We start from the raw sequence: 22,079 nt of genomic DNA, 5'->3' as shown, positions 1-22,079 counted from the left end.
AGAGAGAGAGAGAGAGAGAGAGAGAGAGAGAGCCCGTGTCCCACATTAGGTGGGCCAATTGCAACTGGATCAAAGCTCCTCTCTCATTTTCTATATTCAATAATTCAAAATATAATCTCCATCTCCTCTTAATGTCTTCATCCCTATGCAATATATTTCCATCTGTACCCTTGATAACTTACAGTTGCCACAAATCCTTTCTTTGCCTTTTTCCTCAAGTTTGAAATCTTATAGCTATCCTTTTCTTCTTTCCTTGTTCCTAGCCTTTCATTCAATTTTTCTACTGCTTTTCCAATAGCTGTACCTACTTTCTTCCTAGAATAATTTTCCTCTTTTCCGTACCGTTCCTCTGTACCCTGTACATGATTTACTTTCAAGTCTTTAAATGCCTTCGATTTTCTTTTAAACTGACTCCTTCATCTCTCTGTCCCACCTCCAATTTTCTCCATTATTATTATTATTATTATTATTATTATTATTATTATTATTATTACTAGCTAAGTGCCACCCATGTTGGAAAAGCAAGATGCTGTAAGCCCAAGGGCTCATCAAGGAAAAATAGCCCAGTGAGGAGAGGAAATAAGAAAATAAATAAACTATATAAAAGTAATAAACAATGAAAATGAAATATTTTTAGAACAGTAACGGTATTAAAACAGATCTTTCATATATAAACTATAAAAAGAAACTCATGTCAGCCTGTTCAACATGAAAACATTTCCTGCAAGTTTGAACTTTTAAAGTTCTACCGATTCAACTACCCGATTAGGAAGATCATTTCATAACTTGGTCATAGCGGAAATAAAATTAGAATACTGTGTAGTATTGAGCCTCATGATGTAGAAGGCATAAATATTAGAATGAACTGAATACCTAGTATTCAACACATTATATCCGTTGGTTCTTACCACTAATTCCTTTTTATCCCCTACATACATTTCTTTCATACCAACCCAGATATTTTCCACTCTGTTACCATGTGCTCTCTCCAAGTTCAGCTTTTCCACGCGTCTCTCTCTTCCTAGTCCTCCTAGATTACTAACACTTTTCACCTTTAAGGTCTCAAACTTTAAATCTAGATCTCCTCTTTCTCATCTTGGGTTTTTTTTTTTTTACCTCATTTTAAAATCCATCACTACCAGTATATGTTGTTTAACACATGCTAAAATCCCCCAAATTGTTTTTGTTAACTCCTCTAACCAGGATGTAATTTATTTGGCTTTCCACCCCTCCACTTTCATATGTTATCAGATGCTTATCCAACTTCTGAAATCAGGTGTTCATACATGCCAATTCAAAACTCAGAGCCATCTCTAATGTATACTTCCCATCTTCATTTCTCATTCCAAGAACATGGCCACCATGTACCTCCTCATATCCCTCCCTTCTCTTCCCCACTTTGCCATTCATGTCTATTCCTGTGATTAGCTTCTCTTTCACTATTCTAATAGCTGCCTTAAACTCTTATCTAAATCATTCTTTTTCTTGTTCTTGGCAAACCGTGTTAGGGGCACATGTTGAAATTATATTTGCAATCTGTTTTCCTATTATCACTGGATTCTTTAAAATCCTATCATTCCCTGCCAATCGTTGAAGGCCAAATGAAATCTTGAAAGTCTTATTTATTTTTATTTCCTTGTACAGTAAATTCAAGGTCATAGTTGAAATGTGCCTTATAAGGCTTTCTTTCCACATAATGTTAGATAATTTCATTGCGCCTAGTAAAAGTATGAAATGTAAAAGAAATATTGCAGCCTGTTCGTTTAATCACATCATCTGAAATCAGACTTGCAATTTTATATAACGAATGTCGGCTATGTAGTGTGTCTTTATACAAGAATTTACCAATTTAGCATTATGGGTCAATTGTTCATATTGAGGCATTTAGTTTCTGCAGTCACTGAATACAGACCCTATTGTAGGTAACACTGCAGTAGTATACTTAATGAAGCCGCTCCAATTGTTTTCATAACCAAAGGATTAGCATGAAATTGGAAATAAACCAAGTTGTCATATTTTGGTATCATCTATCAACAGAACTTTACATAATTCATTGTTTTTTGTTCACTTGGGTATACTTTTCCTTGAAACCTTCATACATTTTTAAAAAAAAAATTCTATTTCTCAGTGAAGTAATTATAGCCCCAAAAGTAATTTCATTTTATTTTCGTGATTCCTTCATTAAAAAGATGACTTTCACTTCAGGTAATTCATCATGCAGTGGCCATCTGAAAGAGACCTGTCTTTTTAGTTTGTTATCCTTGGGAGAATGTCTATAACTGATAACTTGTAGATCTTCTTTTCCACTGTTATCCCTCCATTAAGGGGTCGGTTGCCTGATGCGCCCTCTCCAATGCCTTCTTTCAAAGACACCCTCTTCCACGAAACTTCTTCTCTTCATATCATCCTTCACCTTATGTATTAGATATTATATCCTCGGCCAGTCTAGAACAACTCCGCAGTCCTGAATGTAGACCTGTGTAGTGACACTGATCCACACTGCTTCTTTCAAGATGGGCAAGCCTACAATTACCCTGCCAAATGGGCAAGCAAACTGTCTGTTGAGATCCTCCTCTGTGCAAATGTAGAACTGAGAGTCCATAGCTCTATTTCCACCTGTGGCGGAAGTGATCAGACCCATTTCCATTGGCATGGCATACTTCCCTTGATATTCCAGATCGTCAATGAGAGCCTCACCGCCTCGTCCATCATTGTATTCGTAGTCCCCACCCTGTACTCGCTCGCCTGGCCCATCAGCGTTTAGTACCCTAAACAGACGGCTGTTCTTGAGAGAGCGCCCTCTGTCTCCAAGACACAGCAAAAGCATGTTATTTGATCGTCTGAGGTGGCCCCATAGTTTTATGTAGACACGTCCAAGAGTCTGGTCATCTGTACCAATGTCTAGGAATACCATTGGGTCTTTCGTTGGAATAACTGCATGGAGGACATTAGACTGGAAAGAAAGTACTGTATATTATTCCTTGTTGGTTAACCTGAATACACTCAAAACTGGCATATTAGAGAATAGATCAATAGGTTTTCTGGAGATCTCTGAAATGATAAAAGTATATGAGCAAATAGCTTTGTAAAAAAATTAACAGTTACAATTAACAAATATTACTTTAAATTTATTTTCTATCTCCATGAAGAGCTAGACCTGAAAGAAAGCAAAATGGAATAGTTTTGATACAATGTGTTTTGAAATTATCATATAGATTATTTTACAAAAAAAAAAAAAATGATGCTATCACACAAAGCTATAAGAGTGTGTAGTTTTGACATCTTTTATAAATACTCTGCAGTCTCTGTGCCTGGTAGTTAAATTTTGTTGTCACTGATGAAAAGTTTTTCTATGGACTTATTTCGAGGAAATTTGTTATATTAAAAGACATTCCGGTCAATTCTTCATTGTGATTGTTAGTTTTCTTACATTAGAAAGTATCATTACAGTAGTGTCACAACTTATCAGATGATTTTAGAGATATGACCCTCTAATAAGTAACAGATTAAGCAACCAAGACCCTGTAGTATGACCTACGCTTGAATATTCAATTGAATCTATGCAATTTATTGCCTGAAATGCATAGTGTGAAAAGATAGCTTAGCAAAAACGATTGGAAAAATAATGGTCACTAGTATTGAATTATGATAAATTGATTCTGTCACATTGAAAGGTCTCCATGATTTGACATAGACTTACAACCAGGTAATGATGGATTACCTTACCTTAACAATTATGTCATAAGGCAACTCCTGAAACTGGTGGCAGTAAATGTGAAGACCCATAAATTCCCACGCAACACGGGCCAAAAGTCCGCCAATGCCTTCGATGCATACTGTCAGACTTGGTACCTGCAAAAGAAGGGTGGTTTTCAGAAACTCATTGAATGGTACTTGTGAGAAGTACATACTATTGATTTAGTCACATTAACAAAAATGATTACGAGTAATGATATATTTATACCCGTGGTTTTATTGAATGGTGTTACACCTCATTGTCTTCATATATGAGGAAGTTGGTAGCATTAACTGTGTTTAGAAAGGACTTTTTTATCAAATGATTTCTGGTTATAGATTGTACTGTGTAAAATAGTTGCCTAATGAATAGAATACATAATTTTTTTGCAGTAATTTGATTTCATTCCAATTTTATCAAAGTCAATTAGTTTACTAAGGAAATTTTGAAAAATACTATGTGTATATATATATATATATATATATATATATATATATATATATATATATATATATATATGTGTGTGTGCCCCCTGTGGCCGCGGGGGCATAAAACAATTAGAATAGCGCCAACGTTATCCCTGCGTGTCGTAAGAGGCGACTAAAAGGGACGGGACGAGGGGGCTGGGAACCCCCTCTCCTGTATAAAAAAATCCTGTGAGACAGCAACAAAGAGATGGAGCTGGGGGGAAAGTGACTGCTCCCCGCACTCTAGTTTTGGGGTGTTTGAATGTGCGTGGATGTAGTACGATAGAGAGTAAAAGATGTGAGATTGGAAGTATGTTTAGAAGTAGAAGGATGGATGTATTGGCCTTGTGTGAGACAAAGATGAAAGGAAAGGGTGAAGTGATGTTTGGTGAAATGTCTGGTAGAGTGTCTGGGATTGAAAGGGGAAGAGCGAGAGAGGGTGTGGCTTTATTGCTGAGTGAATGGATGACAGGTAAAGTAGTGGAATGGAAGGAGATATCATCTAGGTTAATGTGGGTAAGGGTTAGGTTGGGTAGGGATTGTTGGGCGTTTGTCAGTGCGTATGGACCAGGTAGTGAGAAAAGTGAAGAAGAGCGGAATGAGTTCTGGAATGAATTAACTAGGTGTGTAGAAGGACTGGGTAGAAGGAATTATGTAGTTGTCATGGGTGACTTAAATGCTAGAGTGGGCGCTGGAGAGGTAGAAAGTGTCATTGGGAAGTATGGCGTACCAGGTGAAAATGAGAGTGGTGAGAGACTGGTAGATATGTGTGTTGAACAAGAGATGGTAATAAGTGCTAGCTTTTTTAAAAAGAAAGATAAAAATAAGTATACATGGGTAAGAGTGGCAAATGGAAGAGTAGTAGAAAGGGCATTAATGGATTATGTGTTGATAACTAAAAGAATGTTTGGAAGATTGAAAGACGTGCACGTGTTTTGGGGTATGGCTAACGGTATGTCTGATCATTTTTTGGTGGAAGGAAAATTAGTTGTAGTAAAAGAGTGGGGGAATAGAGTGGGTGGATGTAAAAGGGAGCTAGTGAGGGTTGAAGAGCTAATAAAACCGGGGGTAAAAAGTAAATATCAGGAAAGATTGAAAATGGCATATGACGAGGTGAGAGTAAGAGAAACTGGTAATTTAGAGGAGGAGTGGAAGTTAGCAAAAGAAAATTTTGTTGGGATTGCAAGTGATGTATGTGGCAAGAAGGTGGTTGGAGGCAGCATGAGGAAGGGCAGTGAATGGTGGAATGAAGGAGTGAGGGTAAAAGTGGAAGAGAAAAAGAAGGCTTTTGAAGAATGGCTGCAGAGTAATAGTATAGAGAAGTATGAAAAATATAGAGAGAAAAAGGTGGAAGTAAAACGCAAGGTACGTGAGGCAAAGAGGGCAGCTGACCTGAGGTGGGGTCAGGGACTGGGTCAGTCATATGAAGAGAATAAGAAGAAGTTTTGGAAAGAAGTGAAGAGAGTAAGGAAGGCCGGCACAAGAATTGAAGAGACAGTGGAAGATGGAAATAGAAGGTTGTTAAAAGGAGAGGAGGCAAGGAAAAGGTGGGCAGAATATTTTGAAAGTTTGCTGAATGTTGAGGATAATAAGGAGGCAGATATAATTGCTGTTCCAGGTGTTGAGGTGCCAGTGATGGGAGATGAGAATGAGAGAGAGATTACAATAGAGGAAGTGAGGAGAGCACTAGATGAAACGAGAGTAGGAAAAGCATCTGGTATGGATGGTGTGAAAGCTGAGATGTTGAAGGAAGGGGGTGTGACTGTACTTGAATGGTTGGTGAGATTGTTTAATATGTGTTTTGTGTTGTCAATGGTACCAGTAGATTGGGTCTGTGCATGTATTGTACCACTATATAAGGGTAAGGGAGATGTGCATGAGTGTTGTAATTCATGAGGTATTAGTTTGTTGAGTGTAGTTGGAAAAGTGTATGGTAGAGTACTGATTAATAGAATTAAGGATAAAACAGAGAATGCAATCTTGGAAGTACAGGGTGGTTTTAGAAGAGGTAGGCGTTGTATGAATCAGATTTTTACAGTTAGGCAGATATGCGAGAAATATTTAGCAAAAGGTATGGAGGTGTACGTTGCGTTTATGGATCTGGAGAAAGCATATGATAGAGTTGATAGGGAAGCAATGTGGAATGTGATGAGGTTATATGGAGTTGGTGGAAGGTTGTTGCAAGCAGTGAAAAGTTTCTACAAAGGTAGTAAAGCATGTGTTAGAATAGGAAATGAAGTGAGCGATTGGTTTCCGGGGAGAGTGGGGCTGAGACAGGGATGTGTGATGTCACCGTGGTTGTTTAACTTGTATGTTGATGGAGTGGTGAGAGAGGTGAATGCTCCAGTGCTTGGACGAGGATTAAAACTGGTAGGCGAGAATGATCATGAATGGGAGGTAAATCAGTTGTTGTTTGCGGATGATACTGTACTGGTAGCAGACACAGAAGAGAAGCTTGACCGACTAGTGACAGAATTTGGAAGGGTGTGTGAGAGAAGGAAGTTGAGAGTTAATGTGGGTAGAGTAAGGTTATGAGATGTACGAGAAGGGAAGGTGGTGCAAGGTTGAATGTCATGTTGAATGGAGAGTAACTTGAGGAGGTGGATCAGTTTAAGTACTTGGGGTCTTGTTGCAGCAAATGGTGGAGTAGAAGCAGATGTACGTCAGAGAGTCAATGAAGGTTGCAAAGTGTTGGGGGCAGTTAAGGGAGTAGTAAAAAATAGAGGGTTGGGCATGAATGTAAAGAGAGTTCTATATGAGAAAGTGATTGTACCAACTGTGATGTATGGATCGGAGTTGTGGGGAATGAAAGTGATGGAGAGACAGAAATTGAATGTGTTTGAGATGAAGTGTCTGAAGAGTATGGCTGGTGTATCTCGAGTAGATAGGGTTAGGAACGAAGTGGTGAGGGTGAGAAAGGGTGTAAGAAATGAGTTAGCGGCTAGAGTGGATATGAATGTGTTGAGGTGGTTTGGCCATGTTGAGAGAATGAAAAGTGGCTGTCTGCTAAAGAAGGTGATGAATGCAAGAGTTGATGGGAGAAGTACAAGAGGAAGGCCAAGGTTTGGGTGGATGGATGGAGTGAAGGAAGCTCTGGGTGATAGGAGGATAGATGTGAGAGAGGCAAGAGAGCGTGCTAGAAATAGGAATGAATGGCGAGCGATTGTGACGCAGTTCCGGTAGGCCCTGCTGCTTCCTCCGGTGCCTTAGATGACCACGGAGGTAGCAGCAGTAGGGGACTCAGCAGTAAGAAGCTTCATCTGTGGTGGAAAATGTGGGAGGTTGGGTTGTGGCACCCTAGCAGTACCAGCTGAACTCGGCTGAGTCCCTGGTTAGGCTGGAGGAACGTAGAGAGTCGAGGTCCCCTTTTTTGTTTTGTTTCTTATTGATGTCGGCTACCCCCCAAAATTGGGGGAACTGCCTTGGTATATGGATGGATATATATATATATATATATATATATATATATATATATATATATATATATATATATATATATATATGTATATATATATATATGTGTGTGTGTGTGTGTGATAAATTTTGCACATTTAGACGTGTTTTTCATGTTCATATGAGCCATATATTTTTGATACACTAATGTCTGGATTCTCTTAACGACCTCGGGATTAGAGCCTCGGGCGAAATCACACAAGGACAAGAGCTTGTGACCGGCCGGGAGTCGAACCCTGGTCCGGCAAGCTTGTATAGACATTGACTTACCATTTGGCAAGTGGTAAGTCACTGTCTATACAAGCTTGCCAGACCAGGGTTCGAGCTCCGGCCGGTCACAACCTCTTGTCCTTGTGTGATTTCGCCTGGGGCTCTGATCCCGTAGTCGTTAAGAGAATCCAGACATTAGTGTATCAAAAATATATGGCTTATTTGAACATATATATATATATATATATATATATATATATATATATATATATATACTGTATACAGTGTATATTGTACATGATTGTAATTCCACTTCTATTGCCCATTCCTGTTTTCACCTTTCGGTCAGTGCTAATTGTGTAGTTATAGGTTAGATTTATATTATTTTTGCTTTGTAAAATTAATGGCTTCAGAAAGTGGTATTATTATTATTATTATTATTATTATTATTATTATTATTATTATTATTATTATTATTAATACTAGCTGTGCTAAACCCTTGTTAGAAAAGCAGGATGCCATATTCCAAATGGTTCCAATAGGGAAGAATAGCCCAGTGAGGAAAGGAAATGAGGAAATAGATAAATTATAAGAGAAGTAATGAACAAATGAAAAATAATATTTTAAGACCAGTAACCATTAAAACAAAACTTTCATGTATAAATTATTAAAAGACATATCAGCCTGTTCAACAAAAATCATTTGCTGCAACTTTGAACTTTTGAAGTTCCACCGATTCAACTACCCGATAAGAAGATCATTACACAACTTGGTCACAGCTGGGATAAAACTTCTAGAATATTGTGTAGTACTGAGCCTCATAATGGAGATGGCCTGACTCTTAGAATTAACTGCGTACCTAGTATTACGAGCAGGATGGTGCTGTCTACAAACGTCTGAATGTAATAAATGATGGTCAGAATTACAAAAATTCTTTTGCAATATGCATAACGAACTAAATGAATGGCGGTGTCAGAGATTGATATCTAGAGCAGGAATAAGAAACTTAATAGACTATAAGTTCCTGTCCTACAAATAAAGAGGAGAAACGGTACTCGAAACACTGTAGAATGAAAGAAATAAAACACTTCTTCAGAATAGATTGATCACTGAAAATCTTACAAGACTTTCGCAATAAGCCAAGTGTTTGTGCAATTGAAGAAGAGAAACAGGCCTCATGTGTTTCTCAACATTAAATTTACTGTCAAAAATCACACCTAAAATATTTATTCATGCAGTGTTAAGAAGCATTATCAATGCTGAGGTCCGGATGTTGAGGAGCCACTGTCCTCGGCCTACTTACATTCATACTTTGAGTTTTGGTTGGGTTCAGCTTCATGCCCCATAATTTGCACCATGCCCTAATTTTAGCTAGATCTCTATTAAGGGTTTCAGCAACACCCAGACCTACATTCAGGAGATGGAAGTGATGCAGAGTATAGCATCACCTTCATATGCAACAAGCTTGTTTTCTAGGCCAAACCACATGTCATGTGTATTTAGTATTAAAAGTAATGGGCCAAGAACACTACCCTGAGGAACACCAGATATCACATTCCTATAACCACAGGGTGCCAATTAACAGCAACTCTTTGCAATCTATTACTTAAAAATTCAATAATGATGCTCAGAAAAGACCCACCCATTCTCAGCTGTTTTGAGTTTGAAAACAAGGGCCTCATGATTAACATGGTCAAAGGCAGCACTAAAATCAAGGCCAATCATACAAACCTCCTGACCACAATCAAGGGATTTCTGTACACCACTGGCGGTTGAAAGAAGGACATCATAAGCTCCAAGGCCTTTACGAAAGTAGAATTGCAAACTTGGGAACAGCTGATTACCTTCAGCAAACTTTTTTAGATGTTTTGCCAGAAGACGTTAAAAAACTTTAGATAATATGGCAGTAATCAACTGGACTTGAGCTACCACAATGTATTTACATAATGGAGTAACATTACCAATACCCCAACTGTCAAATACATCAGCTAAAAGGGTTGCCTTTTCCTTTGTATATTGAGTGACAGAGCCATCTGGTTTAAGTAAAGGAAGAGCGATTGAATCTACACCAAAGAGTGCAGATTTAAGGGTAGCCCATCACTTATGTTCCTGGGTTGTACCAGAAAAGGTTTCTTTTATGGTTAAATTTTATTCCTTTTCAGTTGAAGCATAAGCTGTGGGCAGAAGCTCTAAGCTGAGTATAGTTTTTCTAAGTCAAATCCAAAGATGATGAGCCTACTGCTTCTCCAAATAAGCACGTCTACAATTATCATTGAACTAGGGTTTGTCTCTCACTTAGTACCTTAGCACACAAGAAGCAATGGATTTATTCTAAAGACACTTGTGCCGAGTCAGTTCTGTCCTCATACTGACTCCTGGCTACTCTAGAACCTTCCTCTGTTCAGGCCTAATTAGATTACTCATTTTATTTGCACGGCGTCATTGATCTCTAAATTTCCTTAAATTACTTTATTACCAGAATTGCACAATTTCAGTATGATTGTTACCAGAATCGTACTCTTTTGGTATTATGTAACCCACTTTTTATCTGTTTCATGGAGCGATTTATATGAAATGGTAATGAATGTTCATTATAAAAATGGAACAAGTTGCTTAAAGAAAGCTGTTTTCTTTTATGTAAGACAGACATTACAGCCAACTGAAAGCTATTTCTGAACAAGGCATAATAATAGAGAGTTAAAAGAACAAATTAAATTTTTGAATTAAACTGACAATCTGATATTCACAATAGGAAAATATTATTGAATTAAGTACTATTCAAGACCAGGGACCACCTAAGTTATGCATGCTTACATAAGCTATGTGAGATTCATAGATGGCATGGTTAATCAAGTTGCGTTAAACTTACTGGTGTCATGCTTACTATGTATTGCCTGAATATTAATTGTAGTGTCTGAAAGATTTTGATTTATTTTGAATAATCTGAGTTATGCAATTCTTAACTTTACCTGCAAGAGTTCTGTTGCTATTCTCTCCTTTTCATCTGGTTCCATCTCAAGCATCCCATCACTGGACTGAGTAGCTGCTGTGCTGTCTCTTGCTCCCTCATTCTCCTCAGGATTTATTTCTTCACATGTCTGTGTTTCTGCTTCCTTATGTTTCTGTTGTACTTCCTCATTGGGTTTGCTTTTATGTGTCTCCAAATCTAATCCTTTGATATTTTCAGATTCAGTATCTTTATTAGTGTCTTCTTCTGGATTTTCAAGTTTCTTTGAGAGGTCCATAGTTTGGGCTCTTTTCAGTGCATTTCTGGCTAATCTTCCTCTTGGTTTCTTAATTGTGGACGAAGATGTTTTCTTCTCGACTTTATCTTCCTTTTTTGAATCACCTTCTGTAGTTAATGCCATATTAGCATCTGTCGAGTCTGTTTTTGTATCACCTTTTACTGGAGTGGCTGCTGGTTCATTTGTATCCATATTCGAGCCTGCGGTCATTTCATTGGTAGCATTTTCATTAGATTGGTCGGATTTCTTATTATCGTTTGTTATGTCACTTTCATCTTTTTTGTTATCTTTGGATTGGTTGTTTTCCATTTCATCTTTTGACTTTTCATCTTTTACCGTGTCATCTGTGCCCTTCTCTGTCTCTTCTTTTTTATCTGATTCTTTCTTAGCTTTTGAATCGGTTTCTCTGTCTGGTGTGATGGAAGGTTCTCGTGGCGTGGGCTCCCAAGGCTTTACTCTTCTTTGCCAGGGTTTAAGATTTTTTAAAGTGGATTCATAAGATTCTCGACTAGACGTTGGTGTCTTGGTCACCTCATCTTCAGCCTTCTTTTCATTATTGCTGTCAACCTTATCCTTTTTGGTACCAACCTTTTCCTTAGATTCCTGTTTAGCCTGTTCAGCCGCTACTGTGGCAGCAGCCAATCTCTCTTTCAGTCTTTGAATCTTTTTCCTTTTTCTTATTTCTTCCTCGGTAAGGAACTCCTCTTCTTCTTCTTCTTCAGAATCTTTCTCCTTCTCATCATCTGCTTTTTCCTTTTCATTTATACCATTATCACAGGCTACCTCATCATTATTATTTGTTGCAGTCTCTACCTTTTCATCTTCTTTTATAGGCTCTGGTTCTGGTTCTGTACTTTCCGGTTCTTCAGCAATCGACTTGGCTGTTGCTTCATTTTTTATCATGACCGGACCCAGGTTAAGGTTAACATCCTGTAAGTTCCACTTCAGTCCTAAGAACTTAGCTGACTCTGAGAGTGTCTGTGTAGGACCAATGCCTTCAACAATCTTCACACCCTTCATGAGTTCTCTTGCTTCTTCCATGTCTTTCCTGAGGACTGTGATTGTTCTCAAGGCATCATTAATAACTTTTGTACTAGTAAAGATTCTTTCAAAGAATCGTTTCTCCCTCCCATCCAGAGCTTCCATGAATTTGTTTGTGATATCTGTGACACTCTCTTTCATCTCATTAACGTACCTGAAAAGAGAAAGCATGTCGTTTAATGAATGTTTACTTCTATGACAGTGTTTTCAATAATATTTTAGACCCATTGTTTAGATTTAATCTTTTAATTAATAGTTAACAAAATTCTAATCTAGCTCAGTATGCTTTTACTTACATACCTTTTATAATTATCTTATGTTTAAATTCACTAAGAAGTAACTTTAATTTTTGTACTTGACGCTTGTTTGCAACAGGAAACTGTGTCATCTTTGATTACTGATCAATTTTGATTATTCATATAAAATGAATAATATGCATTGATAGGTGAAAGGAAAATTTATATAGAAAATCAATACATGAAAATTTTGTAAAGGGATTTAGATTTTGGAATTATATCATTTTGAAAGAAGAGCGTCCCTAACTCTACTTGGACAAGGGAAAGTATAAAAGTAATTAGATGAATATAATGATGAGAAAAGAGTGGCTATAGTTGTAAATAATTATTATGTAGAGGTAAAGGTAGATTTAACTGATGTAGATTGGCTATGGTTGTAAATAAAATTATCTAATATCGCAAGAGGGTCTGCCTCTCTCTTTTATTCTTCTCCTGTACTTCTCTCTCTCCCTATTGCCTTAATCTTTCCCCTCCCGAGTACCTGCCTTTGAGCTATAAACTGGATTGTATCCAGGGGTACTCTTCCTTTCCCCATATTCCCCACTTCCCTATTCTTATTATTATTAATGTGTAAATAAAACTATTTAGTCTGATCAAGTAAACAGTGAATATTTTCTTAGGGAAAAGGTACACGAGAAATCAGTATACTGTATATTAAAAAAATTTCTTGAAAGAGTTGGAGGGAGAATATATAAAGTAAAAGTGTGTGACCACTGGGTCAACAGGTAGTGATTTGATAGATCATCAAGTATAATTTAAGAGACTTAACATTGTTTGAGCTCCAGTTGCAAGATGGACAAAACGATAGTGTAGACACATACAGGAGTATGGATAAGGTAATCCAGAAGAAAGTCAGAGTTAATACAGTAATACCTTGATGAGAGCATTCCAACATATGAGCATTCCGAGATACGAGGAAGTCGGCGAGGAAATTTTTGCATTGAGATAAGAGCATGCTTACAGATGCAAATGCTAGGTTGCTGAGTGCTTTGGAGATCTCGAAGTCCACTTCACTCGTTCATTTCACGTGATCTCTGACTACTATTTGCATCTGCGTGCATCTCCCGTGTTGTTTGTTTTATTTACATTATTTTAACGTACTTTATTTTTCTAGATAATTATCCTAATAAGTGATGTCCCAAGAAAGCGAGTGAAAACATAGGCAGTGAGAAGAAAAAGCGCATGATGACGATAGAGGTGAAGCATGAAATTATCGAAAAACATGAGCTTGGTGTCCGTGTGAGTGAGTTGACCCGCCATTACGACAGGAGCACATCGACAATACAGTATGTACCATCCTCAAACAGAAGGCTGCTATTAAGAGCACAAAGCCTTCTAAAGGCCTAACCATCATGTATAAGTTACGGACTGATATAAATGACGAGGTGGAGAGGTTGCTGTTGTAGTCCATTAAAGAAAAGTAGCTGGCTGGGGATAGCGTGACCAAGACAATCATCTGTAAGAAGGCTAGCACAGTCTACAAAGATTTGAAACAAAGGAAAGCAGCTAAGAGTGGTGAAACATCAACGACAGTGGAGATGTTCGAAGCTAGTTGTGGCTGGTTTGATAACTTTAAGAAGTGAACTGGGATGCACTCGGTTATGAGGCATGGGGAAGCTGTGAGTTCGGATGTGAAAATAGCGGAGAAGTATGTAGAACGTTTTGCCTCGCTTATTGCTGCAGAAGGTTGTAACACCCAAAAAGTATTCAACAGCGATGAAACTGGCCTTTTTTTTTGGAAGAAGATGGCATGGAGGGGATTCATTGCGACAGTAGAGAAGAAACTTCTGGACCATACACCTATAAATGCCAGCGGTGACTGCAATATCAAGCCACTGCTGGTGTATTACTCTGAAAACCCACATGCTTTCAAGAGTCACAAGATCTTGATAGAGAAGGGCTTCAAGTGATGTGGTAAGCAAATTCAAAGACAGGGATTATGAGGCATTTCTTAACAGAATGGGTAAATCTGGCTTTTGGTTTGGCAGTCAAGAAGTATTTGATGGAGAAAAAATCTGCAATTGAAATGTCTTCTCATTTTAGACAATGCCCCTGGTCACCCTCCAGGTCTTGAAGATGACATTATCGATGATTTCAAGTTCATTAAGGTCCTCTATCTCCAGCCCAAAACCACTCCATTCCTCCAGCCCATGATGTTACAGAATACACCAACTTCACCCTTCATGAATTTTGGAAGGACCATTTTAACATTATGAATTGTTTGAAAATTATTGATGAACCATGGCAGGATGTTATGCGAAAAACTTTTAATTCAACTTGGAAGAAATTGTGGCTAAATTCTGTTGCTGAAAGGGATTTTGAAGGGTTTAATACGCAGCCTGACCCGAAACCCATTGTGTAGGAAGAGATTGTGTCGCGGAAAGTCCATTGAGGTTGTAGGTAGATGAGGCAGATGTCAACAACCTTGTCGAGGAGCATCAAGAAGAGCTCACGACTGAGGATTTGATCGAGCTCCAGACGATACAACATTCGGAGGTGTTGCAAGAGCTCAGTAGCGAGGAGGAGGTGGAACCGGGGAACTTCTTTCTTTGAGGGAGATTATGGAAGAGTTGGCTAAGCAGCAGGATGTTTCTAATTTTGTTGAAAAGAGACATCCTGATAAATCGTCAACTGGTCATGCTTCAGCTCTTTTTAACGACGATTGCCTGACTCATTTCCGCAACATTTTGAAAGGGAGACAGAAAGAGTTCCTTGGATAGGTATTTTAAAAGGCCTGCAACAAATAAAAGTGAATGTGAGGCATAAAGAGCTAAGAGAAGTGAAGAACATTAAGAAGTAAAGATAAAGAATAACTAAAAAAAGTAGATAAGGATGAAAAATTTTAAGAATGAAGTTAGATAAGTTTAGTTAAATTTAAGTTTTAAGTGCTACGCTGGGTAATGTAATGCAGTGTAAATATGGTACCGTCCAATTCTCACCTTCCCTTCCTCCCTCCTCCTCCTCCACACACACCGCTGTTACCTGCTACCGTCTCTCTCAAAGGTAAGAACTCCATAATAAAACCACATTTTATTGCAGATCACAGTGTAGCAATCATTTATATAATTTTATGAGTGTATATAAAGTATTACAGCAATTAAAAACATGTTTTTTCCATTGTTATGTCATTGATCTAGGGTGTTTTCACGAGGGCAGGAATGAATTAAATTTTTTTCAGTTTTTTATACGGAAAATATTCTTGAGATACGAACAATTTGACATACGAGCTCGGTCCTGGAACGTATTATGCTCGTATGAAACAGGATGCAATAGAATGGGTAAATGCATAGAAAAAGTTTCGGATGTCAATCTCCTAACGAATATTTGTCAGTATTTCAAAGCTTATTTTATTAAATTACAAAGTTTTCCACCTAGCCTACATGTTATTCTTATAAAAACAAATCAAACTTGTCAGCCCAGTAAATGGCTTAGGTAACTTGTAATGATAATAGAAGTGTATTTTTATTAGATATTACTTTTTTTTTTAAAAACAAACAATTCGGCCATGTCTTGTTGAGTTCAAAGTTTAAACCCAGTCATGCATCTGAAATATTCAGGAATGATATTAGGTCGCCAGCCTGGCGACGATCACAACTTACGCTGTAGATTTGATGACACAGTGGGATGTCATGGGATGGTCCTCAAACAAGCATTCGCCACAAGCTGGTACATTACACGTCTTACACCAGAAGGATAACTTCACCCCGTGTTCCTGACATGTGTCTTGCTGTGGAGACAAAGCGAAGGGCATTAATAGCAGACTCCTAGGATTATTATTCGAAAAAGTGGAATCCTTCACGAGTGTCATTGTTTTGGTATTCATATTTGATTTGTTCCTGTATGTTTATATTTTCTGTTGTTTTTAACAAAATTGTTGTTGTTTTATTACCGCCTGTGGCCCTTGTGTTCTTTTAATCATGTTTTTAGCTATGAGATTCGTGCCTGTGAAAGATTTCTTATTGTGTTAGTGTACTCTTAGTCTCTCTATTTCTTATATAAATGTTCGGTTTTTCTAAATGAGGATAATGATGATAAGGATAATACGTCAAAAATGATAATCTATATATATATATATATATATATATATATATATATATATATATATATATATATATATATAATATATATACATGTCAATAAATGATATATATATATATATATATATATATATATATATATATATATATGTATATATATAATATATATATATATATATATATATATATATATATATATATATATATATATATATATATATATATATATAAATATACACATATATGTATATAAATATATATATACATATGTATATAATATATACATATATATATATATATATATATATATATATAAATATATACATATATATGTATACTGTATGTGTATGTATATAATTCGAATATATTTGTACAAGTTTTCTATTTATAGTATTCTTACATTTAAAATTTATGGTGAATATTTTACATGCATATACTATTAAAATTTTGTGAGAAGTTATTTGGCAATCCAAAGTTGAAACTAGATGAATTTTTGATATAGCTGAAGGTTTTAATGAATTTCTTGGATATTTTACTTTAGCAATGAAAATTCTATAGAAAATAATGTAAATGACTTAAGTAAGTAAATGATATCTTTTACCGCCCTGTAAAGTGGCAGAAACAACCTTTGATAAAAGAAATTTGTGATTTTGTTAAGTGTATGCGGAAATTATTATTAGCAATATTATTAAAGTTATTATAACAAATTTTTATGTGGTATTTATTAGTAAAAACTATTTCCTTTTCAGTACACTAAGAAACGGCTTTTTTGCCATCTTTTATAGTTAGTAGTATTTTAACATTAACATTTGACCTTATTTCGTGAATTTTACAACCTTCCTTACTTTGAAAGGCTGAAAGACCATCTACCTTTCTTCCTCTCTCCTTATCGTGCTTGTTGATAGTCTAAGGTGTAAAAAGTTCATTAGGTTGCCTATATTGCTCTTTGCAGTTGTCGTAACATTTGGATTTTTTCTGCAAGGGAATTCTGAATCCTTAAGGTCTTTATGGATTTTATTATTTTTTTTTTTATTTTTTTTATTTTTTTTATTTTTTTTTTGTGTCTAAAGGGTTTTTTGTTTATATAGAGAATAATGTGTAGAAATCACGAAAGCTGACTCGTGATGAGTATAAAATGTATCATAGAAACGGGAGGAAAAATGAAAAGACTTGATTCGAGTTAGTACTTTCGTCCACTATGGACTTCATGGACGAAAGGACTAACTCCAATCAAGTCTTCATTTTTCCTTCCGTAGCTATAATACATAGAGAATGATATAGAAATGCTCAAATACTCATATGTAAAATAGGTTAAAATTATGTTTGAGTTTAGTTAGTTTATTTTTAAGAAGTTGAATATACCTGGAGAATACAAGTGTTTAAATTTGCAACGGCATCAGTTATTTTCAATATCACTTTTGAATTACAGTATTCTAAATATTTTTTTAACCATACCTTCATTCACTCTATCTTTACAAGAATTTGGTTTTACCAAGTTTATTTCTTTATGGATATTAGCACTCTCTAAGAAATCAGAATAAGAAATTCAATGGCAATTAGCCTGCCATTAGCACCTGACGTATTACTAGCTTTAAGAAGCAACTGACATGAGTGAAAATAATGAGAAAAAGCTTTCGCTAAAATAAGTAAAAATAAATCATATAAAGCATTATTAAGTTTTCCAATTGGTATTTTTGCTATTAATCGAAACGAAATTAAATAAAGCGCTGTTATGTTTTATTTATATTTGCTGATGTGAGCAGTAATAAACACTGAAGCAAATGTTAACTTTATCTTCTCTTGCACTTACCCAACACACACTTAGCAGTGATGGTCCTGCGGTCCCTGTGGAAATAACTTTTTTATGAATATATTTTGAACTTTAGTAATACGGTTTTACATAATTTAAGTCCAACGCTGACTAAGAAAGTCGATTTTCAATAGGGAAAATCAGTTTTCATTCTTCTATATCCAAACACTGGATGAGGGATGTGTATTCAAGTAGGAAATATCCTTTAATGTGTGAAAATAGACCATGTCCATAAAGTAGAGAAAACACTTAAGTAAGAAATTTAGTATTGCATGAGTCAAGTAAAAAATTTGTTCAATAGTTTGCAATTCGGCTTTCGTAAAGGCCTATAGGAGCCTGTGATGCCCTTCTTTCAATTTCCAGAAATTGCTTGATTGTGGTCAGGAAGTTCGTATAATTGACCTTGATTTCAGTGATGCCTTTGACCATGTTAATCATGAGGCCCTTGTTTACAAACTGAAACAGTTTGGACCGGGTGGGTCTTTTCTTAGCATTATTATATGATTGTTCAAGTGAAAGTAATAGATGACAGATTTGCTGCGATGGGCAGAGTAGAGAGTATATATATCTGGTATTCCTCAGGGTAGTGTTCTTGGCCCATTACTTTTCATAGTATATACACAGATGTTGTTTGGCCAAGAAAGCAAGCTCATTACATGTGCAGATGATACCATTATCTTTGCATCAATTCCATCTCCTGAATTTAGATCTGAAGTTGCTGAATCCCCTAATAGAGTTCTAGCTAAAATTAGTGCATGGTGCAAATTATGGGGCATTAATTTGAATCCTGACAAAATACTAAGTAGGACTATAAGTAGGCCGAGGACAGTAGTTCCTCAACTTCTGGATCTCAGCATTGGTAATGTTTCTCCAACTGTATGACTTTTTTAATATTTTAGGTGTAGTTCTTGAAAGCAAATTTGCTTTTGAGAAACACATTTGGTCTATCTCTCCTTCAATTGCACAAAAAATTGGCTTATTGAGAAAGTCTTGTAAGATTTTCGGTGATCAATGTATTCTGAAATGTTTCAATTCTTTCATTCGGCCTTGTTTCGAGTATTGTTCGCCTATCTGGACTTCAAATGCTGAATATCATCTTAATTTGTTGAACAGGAACTTACACTCTATTAAATTTCTTATTCCTGACCTAAATATTAATCTCTGGAACCGTCGTTCAGTAGTTTGACATGTGTTGTATAAGATTTTTCCTAATTCTGACCTTCCTTTGCATTCAGATCTTCCTAGACAGTAGGTAGTAGTGTGGCCAGGGCACCAGCCACCGATTGAGAAACTAACCCTAAAGAGTTCTTGGGCCCTTTGACTGGCCAGACAGTACTACATTGGATCCCTCTCTCTGGTTACGGCTCGTTCTGTCTTTGTCTACACATACATTGAATAGTCTGGCATATTCTTTCCACATTCTGCTCTGTCCTCATACACCTGACAACATTGAGATTACCAAACAATTCTTCACTCAAGGGGTTATCTACTAAACTGTAATTGTTCAGTGGTTACTTTCCTATTGGTATGGGTAGATGAGACTATAGTTATGGTAAGCAGCTCTTCTTGAAGGACACTCCAAAATAAAATCATTGCTCTCTAGTCTTGGGTAGTGTCATAGCCTCTGTACCATGGTCTTCCACTGTCTCGGATTAGAGTTCTCTTGCTTGAGGGGTACCCTCGGGCAAGCTGTTCTACCTTATTTATCTTCCTCTCATTTTTTTAAGTTTTTATAATTTATATATGAAATATCTAATTTAATGTTGTTACATATTTTAAAATATTTTATTTTGGTTGTATCACTTCTCTTGTAATGTATTAATTTCCCTGTTTCCTTTCCGTTCTGGGTTATTTCTCCTTATTGGAGCCTTTGTTGTTATAGCATCTTGATTTTCCAACTAGGAAAATAATAATAATAATGATAATAATAATAATGATAATAATAATAATACCATCCCGTTTGTATTACTAGGTATGTAGTTAATTCTAGTCATGCCATCTCCATAATGAGGCTCGGTACTACACAGTATTCTAGAAGTTTTATTCCAGCTGTGATCACGTTTTGGAATGGATTTCATAACTTGCATCGAATGTTTTTATGTTGAACAGGCTGATAAGAGTCTCTTTTTATAGTTTATATATGAAAGATCTATTTTAATGTTGTTTCTGTTCTTAAAATGTTTTACTTTATTTGTTCATTACTTCTAATGTAGTTTATTTCCTTATCTCCTAACCTCATTGGGCTTTTTGCCTTGTTGGAGCCCGTGACTTATAGCATCCTGCTTTTCCAACTAGAGTTGTAGCTTAGCTACTACTGATAATAATTTTTTTTTCATATATATATATATATATATATATATATATATATATAACAAAAGCTCATTAGTTGCTTCAAAGAACGTCCAACAGTAAGAATGGTCCATTTGAAGTAAGAGAAGCCAATTTCTCTATTCCTTCCAGGTCGAAACAGTGAAGAGGACTTGGTGTTTGTTTTTGTCACGACAAAAACTCGCTAGGAGTTCTCATGGTCTTACTCATCTATGATCTTCCTATCTTTGTGTCGATCTATCCATCTTTTACCTATATCCTTCCATACTGATCTTCATTATTATAATTATCATTATACTAGTGTACCCGAGCCGTCTAAGTAACGTCTAAATATTTACATAGATATGCACACACAAGCGCACACAGATTCAACCCTTCAACTTTCCCCAATTTATTGACCCTTCAGCCCCTCCCCTCATTTTCTTAACTACAACCTGCTGGTTCGGCATTTTATGGGAGAGTGTGGTTTCCAAGTGTACCGATCGGGGTACCCCCTCTCACCAAGGTATGACTACTCGTTCTCCCCCTTAGCGTGACATATATATATATATATATATATATATATCTATATATATATATATATATATATATATGTACAGTATATATATATACATATATATATATATATATATATATATATATATATATATATATATATATGAGAGAGAGAGAGAGAGAGAGAGAGAGAGAGAGAGAGAGAGAGAGAGAGGTTAGTATACAGTTATATTAAGTATATACTGTATATACATACATACATACATACATACATACATATACTCTAATATATATTTACCATACTATATATTTATAGACATGAGGCAGTACACTAACTACACGAAATCTTTAAACTCGTACCCTCGCCCTCAGGAAAAAAAAAAAAAATTCCCAGTCACGGACCTTATGAACTTGCTGAGCGAGCGAAATGGCCAGCAGGCTGAACTCTGTAGGAAGGTTATCGGCGCCCTCGACTTTCTGGTCCACGCGACAGCTGGGGCAGACGATGTTGCCCTTCTGCACCAGGAAGGAGGTGCACGGCCTGCAGAAGGTGTGGCCGCATCTCGGCAGGAGTACAGGCTGCCTGGTTTTCTCGTGGTATGGTTCGCAGCATACTGAGCAGGAGAGCAGGTCGTCCATGCTGGAATTAAATGGAAGTTTTTATTAATTTCTTCGTGATAAACAATTATATGATAATTATTAGTAAATCTAGGGATTTAAAAGTAGAATTTTATTATACATTTAAGTAGGAGAGTTTTGATACATCTAAATTATTTTGATGGCTGGGAGATTTCAATACATTTTTGGATTTTGGATGAAAGTCTTAATACTATTAATTCATGTAAATTTTTTAAATATTTATGCCTATTTGCATTTTATTTTTATACTTGGGACAAATTTTAATGGTTTGATTGGGGGTCATGAGTTGGTAAACGTATTAGCTTTAGGCTTTCAGTAAGCC

The 22,079-nt window shown here is 36.3% G+C and overlaps 1 protein-coding gene across 1 annotated transcript in view; it reads right to left on the bottom strand.

Annotated features, from left to right (window-relative positions):
* Positions 1-2,115: 2,115 nt before the first annotated feature.
* LOC137627748 (titin homolog) overlaps positions 2,116-22,079 on the bottom strand; it is a 56,520-nt gene continuing 36,556 nt past the window's right edge. The window contains exons 3-7 of the mRNA XM_068359022.1: positions 21,521-21,758; positions 16,048-16,175; positions 10,836-12,306; positions 3,727-3,852; positions 2,116-2,953 (exon numbers count right to left, since the gene is read on the bottom strand). Of these exons, the coding sequence (XP_068215123.1) occupies positions 2,429-2,953; positions 3,727-3,852; positions 10,836-12,306; positions 16,048-16,175; positions 21,521-21,758 (2,488 nt within the window). The 3' untranslated portion in view covers positions 2,116-2,428. The remainder of the gene's footprint in view (positions 2,954-3,726; positions 3,853-10,835; positions 12,307-16,047; positions 16,176-21,520; positions 21,759-22,079) is intronic.

The sequence above is a fragment of the Palaemon carinicauda genome, chromosome 35 (genome assembly GCF_036898095.1).
Source record: "Palaemon carinicauda isolate YSFRI2023 chromosome 35, ASM3689809v2, whole genome shotgun sequence".
Taxonomy (NCBI): Eukaryota; Metazoa; Arthropoda; class Malacostraca; order Decapoda; family Palaemonidae; genus Palaemon; species Palaemon carinicauda.
This window is presented reverse-complemented; position numbering and strand designations above follow the sequence as displayed.